This window comes from Pieris rapae, chromosome 18 (assembly GCF_905147795.1).
Source record: "Pieris rapae chromosome 18, ilPieRapa1.1, whole genome shotgun sequence".
NCBI classification, from domain to species: Eukaryota; Metazoa; Arthropoda; class Insecta; order Lepidoptera; family Pieridae; genus Pieris; species Pieris rapae.
Window position 1 is genome coordinate 9,322,153 of NC_059526.1, and position 7,228 is coordinate 9,329,380.

The 7,228-nt window shown below is 44.5% G+C and overlaps 1 protein-coding gene across 1 annotated transcript; it reads left to right on the forward strand.

Moving 5' to 3' along the window:
- Positions 1-472: 472 nt before the first annotated feature.
- Positions 473-2,345, forward strand: LOC123689944 (probable galactose-1-phosphate uridylyltransferase; the record flags this gene model as incomplete). The annotated part of the gene is given in 7 exon segments (XM_045632035.1): positions 473-727; positions 812-939; positions 1,126-1,203; positions 1,319-1,471; positions 1,566-1,641; positions 1,766-1,985; positions 2,056-2,345. Coding segments are annotated over 7 exon segments (1,152 nt in total), but the record flags the coding sequence as incomplete, so codon positions are not given.
- Between the last annotated feature and the right edge of the window lie 4,883 nt (positions 2,346-7,228).

Sequence of the window (7,228 nt, forward strand, 5' to 3'; positions counted from 1 at the left end):
TTACAGCCTCTTCCAGACCGTGTAAAAATAACGGTAGGTCGTCGCTTAAAATTTCTTGCCGCACGCACTTTTGTGTAGAAATTTTATTGTTTTTAATGTTTTTTACACTTTTTGGCACTGTTTTGAAATTTTTAAAACACGTGTTATATATCACTGAATTCACCGTCCCGAGACGCGTAAGATGACGTATTTCACTGTTTAATTCACTTCGAAAAACCTATTTTTACGATTTTTCAAAGGCGGACGCATGGATCCAACCGTGCAAACCGGGGGAGGCCGGTAGTAAAGGCCCGTAGGAGGGATGTATTTCACAATTTAATGACGTGGAATAAGTGATACCATCATGATCCTATGTTCCAAAATAAACGGATTTTATTTTATTTTTTATTTTAATAGAATATATCTCGGTAGTAAACGTTAAACTTTGTTGCTATTATATTTCAGCAGGTGCTTTGTTTTTAGGCGAAAATGAGGTAATCTTTTCTCGTTCCGACTTTGCCTATTAATCTGTCCGATTATCAAGATTCAATATGAACGTTATTCATACTCACACATTTTAGACCATCAACATGTTCGCTACAATCCTTTAAAAGATGAGTGGATACTAGTGTCTCCGCATCGGTGCAAGAGGCCTTGGAGCGGACAGACCGAACCTTCCCCTGAACGCCGATCAGATCCTGATCCTGACAATCCTTTAAAAGCAGGAGCCACTAGGGCTAATGGACAGGTTAGACCAAAGTTATTAAAATTTCAGATATTAATTACATTAGTTAAGGTAGTTTTTCCAACAAAATCTCGCAAAACATTTCAGAAAAATCCAAATTATACGTCTACCTACGTGTTTCCGAATGATTTCCCGGCATTACTGGAGACGGTTCCGGAGCCACCGTCACCCGATCACCCACTCTTCGTCTCTACGCAGGCCAAAGGGACATGCAGGTATATAAATGTACCTATACTTCCTTTTCCGGCATTACTGGATACAACAATTACTCATATACTTGATTGGTTATAAATTGTGCTTAGTAGAACCAAGCACTTAGTTTGTCGAATGGTAGACACATTCCTTAAAACGTCATTATTTACTTATATTTCAGAATATTCATAAATTTAAATTTACTCCAGGGTTATGTGTTTCCATCCAGACTCAGCAATGACCATCTCGTTGATGTCAGTACAAGAAATGCTTGCCGTTATTGAAGAGTAAGTATGCTTATTATTGAAATAGACGCTGAAGCATGAATTAACTTTCCTACTACTTAATACAAATAACAAATTATTATTTTTTTGTGTCTATATTTTTCTTTATTTGTCTGAGGTGGGTAACACAGCTACGTGATCTCGGCGTTCGTTACCGGTGGGTGCAAATATTCGAAAACAAAGGCGCGGTAATGGGATGTTCCAACCCTCACCCACACTGCCAGATATGGGCTTCATCCTTCCTACCCAATGAGCCCGCCGTTAAAGACAGGTACATAAATCGCTCATATATATGATGCGTTCATGTCTGTGAGTTCAAAATATCCGTTTATGTAAAGAAAATTTTTATGATTATCCACTTTTAGGTCGCAAAAACAATATTTTGAGAAGTATGGTAGAGCAATGCTAGTAGACTATGTTGAACAAGAATTAATTAGGAAGGTAAAATTGTTATGAATTATTTTTAGTTTGTAAGTGAAACCAAACATATGTAATGTTTGGTTTAATTTAATTTTCCTAAAAATATTTTACTATGGGTACATTCCACCCTGTTTGAATATTTCAGGAGCGCATAGTGTTACAAAACTCAGAATGAGTGGTCGTGGTCCCGTATTGGGCGGCTTGGCCTTACGAGACTCTGCTTCTGCCTCTCAACGGCCAACCTCAACGACTCACTGACCTCACACCGAACCAAAAACTTGCTCTAGCCGAAATTATGAAGTACCTTAACATCAAATACGATAACCTGTTCCGGTGCAGCTTTCCTTACAGTATGGGATGGCACGGTCGGTATTGTGATGTTAAAATATTATCTGCAGTAACATTTTTGATGTAAGACATAATGTGACTCGACAGGGGCGCCGACGGGCGTGGCGTCGAAAGACGGCGACAGCCCCCACTGGCTCGTGCACGCCGTGTACTTGCCCCCTTTGTTGCGATCTGCCACCGTGCGCAAGTTCATGGTGGGCTACGAGCTCTTGGCGCAAACGCAGCGCGACCTCACGCCGGAGCAGGCCGCCTCGGCGCTGGCGAGTTGCCCGCACGACCACCACTACACGAGTTTCCCGGGCAAGGGAAACATGCTTGGTGTGAATTAACTTGATTGTATTGATGCAACGCATAAATAAAGATTTAAATTACGCTTATTCGCAATATTACGTTGTAACAATTAATAATTACCACTTGTATGTTTATTTAAAATGACTATATTTTTGTATCGCAATTATAAAATACAATAATAATAAAATGTATCAATGAAAGAATTAGGGAATGTTCATTTCGATCACTAGACAGCGCGGTTGCGGACCGATGATGGTCAAAATTACAAAGCGGAGCAACCTTATGACTATTGTCCGTTCGACAAGGCTTTATCTATTTACTAAAGAAAACAGTTAATATCTTAAACACTGATCTGTCGTCGAAATCAAAGAATGTTGTAGGTACGTTGTTCAAAATGTATTATAATAGGATAACCTATCTTAAAAAATTAGACGATCGAATTTAATTTTCATGAACAAATTCTTATTGAATAGATCTATTCTTCAGTGATATGCACTTTTGGAGAAAATAAAATATTAAGCTTTCAGTAAGAACACATTTTTTTTCATGTGGGTAACATAATGTAAACTTAATATGTACGTGATAAAAAGAAATATACATTAAATGCTTCTAATTTTACATTTACTGCCAGTTCTCAAATCAAGGGTGTAGAACGGAAGAAAAGAAGTGGCAATAAACTCTCCGCCACTCTTATTGTATTTTACTACATACAATATGTTGCTCTTTGTAAAAACTGCTAAACATTATGAAACGGCTTAAAAGATTTTCAATTTTAGAATTCAAGTTCGAACTGATGAAGGATCCCTACAAAGGTGATCGCTCTGATCCGTCCAACTATCGCCCAATAGCTGTAACCTCCTTGTTCTCCAAAATAATTGAATCCATTGTTAATGGCATGTTAGTGCCACGCAGGGGTCGGTTCCCGTATGATTAAGAACTAAAGCGCAGCTCCATTAGCAGTGGAAATTTCTTAACGGTTCTTCTTGACGCGTGTTTAGAATAAAAACGTCTCAGGTCAATCATTAAAAACGACATTCGCAAAGCTAACTTTTACAATTACTCCTACGTTTCCTATCTTCTTATCTAGTTTTCTTATCATTCCTACTTTACTTATCCGTGAGTATCCTCATGATACCCATTAGCAAGTGGGCGCCGGCCGCCTCGGGGTCCCCGACCCGGCCGTACCCCAGACACATCGTACATTGGATATGAGCCCGTGGGAGGTTGTCCTTCACCGATCTGATAACCAGATGAGACGTATTTTTTATTAAATATTTTTATAAATAAATATGCCTATAATTGCTTGCCTATCGAAAAGTGGTCATGGCTGGTTTTAATGAAATAAACTTTTATCGATTTTTTTTCATCACCTTCATACTTTTGATAACCCGATGCCGATGTTTTAACGTGATACACCAATCTTCTCGTCTTCTTGAGATGCGTTGATGTTGCATGGAGTATAGCACGGGTGGGGGAAAGCTCTGTATCGCTCGCCAGTTTTTTTTTTTAAATTATTCTTTATTTTCTCCCTTAATTTTCGGGGTAAAAATCTTTGACTGACCTTGTTAGCCGATACCAGCGGTACAAAAAACTAGAGGGGTAGTCGATGTGTTTTTTTTTTAATTTTGTTTTCTTTTTCTTATTATTATTATTATTTTTTTTTTTTAAAGAAAACAATAACTAATATTGTATTGTGAAATAATATATTGTATAATATTACAAAATTTGATATAGTTAAATGTTTTGGGGTCATGATAATAGATGGCGCCAAATGAAAAATAAATTTTGTACAAACGCGATATTGTTACATGGCAACAACGACATAAGACGTCGATGATTACCAATTACGTCTTCGACGGTTAGGTTAGGTTAGGTTAGGTTAGGTTAGGTTAGGTTAGGTTAGGTTAGGTTAGGTTAGGTTAGGTTAGGTTAGGTTAGGTTAGGTTAGGTTAGGTTAGGTTCCCCCCCTCCGCGGACGAATTTACCCGCGGCTCCTAGGCTTGTCGTGCCGGGGGGGCTTAGTACCTGGAACGACTGCAGCAATGCCGTCGTAAAGGGGAAGCAAATAAGGAGGTAAAGGCTGGCCTTCACTTCGAAGGCTAGTCTCTGGAGAGGGCATCAGCGCCCAGCGGAAAGATTTCCGTGAGCCCTTAGCAAGCTGGAGAGATCATTTGATCTCAAAGGTGAAACTGAGGGACTTTTACTTATTCGACGTTCACGACTGGTGTTCTTTTGAGTGTGCCGGAGGCGGCCAGGGAAGGGGTCTGCTTCATAGCGCTACTGCGTACTTGACTCCGGGCCTCATCTGCTCTCGACTCTTTCTTTTCTAAGAAACGTGCTAGATGCGGTGTAGCTTCATGCCACGCGAACTTACGGGGTGCAAACAATAATCTCGGGAGAACCAATATTAAATCTGGTGTTGTTGTTGTGTTCTTGGGCCAAAGTGCAGTGGAACGATGGATAGCCGGCGGAACCGGCAATTATTGGATATACCTTTTGGCGATATAGTCAGCGTATGGCGGCGAACGCTCGAATACTCTTCAGCTTGTGATTGTTCTGTGTTCAATTGAAGGAGAGGCCTTATTGGGCAACAAGAGGAAGGAAACCTTGATACAAAAATCCCCTAACGTTCGGCGCTGATGAGCGTGGCGTCGGACACCTAATCCCCTCTATGAGGAATTGAGGTCGTTGACGGGCAGGTCAATGCCTAGCGCCAAAAAATAAAAAAAAAAACGCGTCCCCGGTTCCCTTCGGAGTGACGGCGAGGACTCGCTACAGCTCGGGCACTCGGCTGCGGTACATGGGTCTTAAAGAGGGCCACAGGGGAGCGGCCCCTGGTCAAATAAAAGCAAGCATGAGTTCGAATACACGTTTAACTACCCCAGGTGGGTTAAATCCCACCCATGGCGATGCCATGGCTCAGCCCCACCGTACTCTGGGGGGGGGCAAAACTCATGAGGAAGAGAAGGATGAGGAGAGAAGAGTGGTAGGATGTGGTGATGTGAAGGAGAATACAAGGGACGGAGGCGAGATGTCTAACCGGAGTACGCCCGTCCCACTCAAAGATTGTAGAGTTATGTTGGTGCGAACTCCACTACCCATATTGAGTCCAAATAACAGCACAGGAGACCGTGAAGTTGAGGCCATTACTGCCATAGGAAAAAATGTCGGACGACAAGTGATGGAGGCCAGCCTGGAGACGAGCTGTGAGATGCTCAGCGCTGACGTATCGTTTACCTCCATCAACTCACCACATGTACAAGGGCGACCGGCGCGATTTTTTCGTCGGAAAAGAAGGAAGGAAGAATGCAGCTCTAGCGACGCTGGAACCCCTCACTCGACGAGAAAGTCGCGGGCTGCATTAAGTAAACTCCAACGAGTAGAACGGGAGAAGAGGGTTGAAGCAGAACTACTAGAGGCGACCCCCAGTCCCCCAACAAAAACTGGAAGCACAGCGCAAACCGAACGTCACGCTGATCCAAAGGTGAGGATTGAGGCCAGCCTCGCTGCAGTGGATAAAGTCGCCCGACACTCGAGTAACCTGAAGGGCACTTTTGTCTCAGCGCTAAAACAGGCGGTAACCTCGATCCGTAGAGACGCCGAAGAGCTAGCTGACCGTACAGTCAGCGAGGAAACGAGGGCGCTCCGGAGCGAAAATGAGAGACTTCGTGGACAGGTGGAAGCACTTCAAAAAGAAATGGCTGAGTTGAGAACCCTGATACAAGAGTGCTCCAGGAAACCGGTGCATAAAGAGCCATTACGGACTTCTTCACCATCTTCGCAGCTACCACAACTCTTAGCCGAGCTGGAAGGTCGTTTAATGAGACAAATGGGCGAATGTCTTAGCGCGAGACTCGCAAACCTGGAGCCTCGATTAAATGCGGAACCGAAAATTCGGCCACCATTAGCCGCGGATCCGATTTCAATTGAGGACTCTACGACAAAGAGCATAGAAGAACACTCGATAGGGGAGAAGAGAAAATCTAGGAAAGGAAAGAAGCTGCGGGCACCTGATGCTAACAATGCACCCGATGCAGTAAGTGCGCAGATCCCACCAACCCAGAGCAACCCAGAGGCACACTGCGAGCAAGAGTGGAAAACAGTGCAAAGTAAGCGTAAACAGGCCAAGAATACCCCAACCGCTGGCATCGTAAAGCCCGCGGCTACGACTACTCAACGGCCACGAGCAAAGCTGAGAGCCCCGAGATCCACGGCCGTTGTGCTTACAATCACCGAAAAAGAACAGACCTACGCCTCTGTATTACGGGAGGCAAAGGAAAAAATTAAACTAAGTGATTTGGGCATAGAAGCCGTCAAATTTAAGCGGGCGGCGACGGGAGCGGTGATACTAGAGCTACCCGGATCACGCAGTGGAGACAAGGCCGATGCTCTTGCTAGTAAACTGAAAGAAATCTATGCTAGCAGGGTGAGCGTGTCGAGGCCGGAGAAGTGTGCCGAGGTACGAGTGGCCGGCCTCGATGACTCTGTAACGTCGGACGATATCCAAAAGGCGATAGCGGAGATTGGGGGCTGCAACCGCGAACAAGTAATAGTGAGTGAGGTTCGGCCAGACAGAACTGGATTGTTTGGAGCCTGGGTTCGGTGTCCAATTCTTGCGGCCAAGAAAATCACCGAGGGACGACTACTCATAGGCTGGGTCGCAGCAAGGGTAACCTTACTGGAACGCAAGGAAATTAGGTGCTACCGGTGCCTTCAAAGCGGGCACGTAGCGAGCCGGTGCACGTTTGGCGCTGATCGTAGCAATCTCTGCTACCGCTGCGCACAACCAGGCCACCGGGCCGCGACTTGCGAGGGCAAACCCGTGTGCGTCCTTTGCACGGAAGCGGGCCGAAAGGCAGACCATCGGCTAGGGAGCGCTAAATGTCCGGCCCCTAGCGCCAAAGTTGCTAGAAGAGAGACGCCGCGGCACAACATGGTTCCGACCGGGTCCGCCCCACCGGACGGGGCA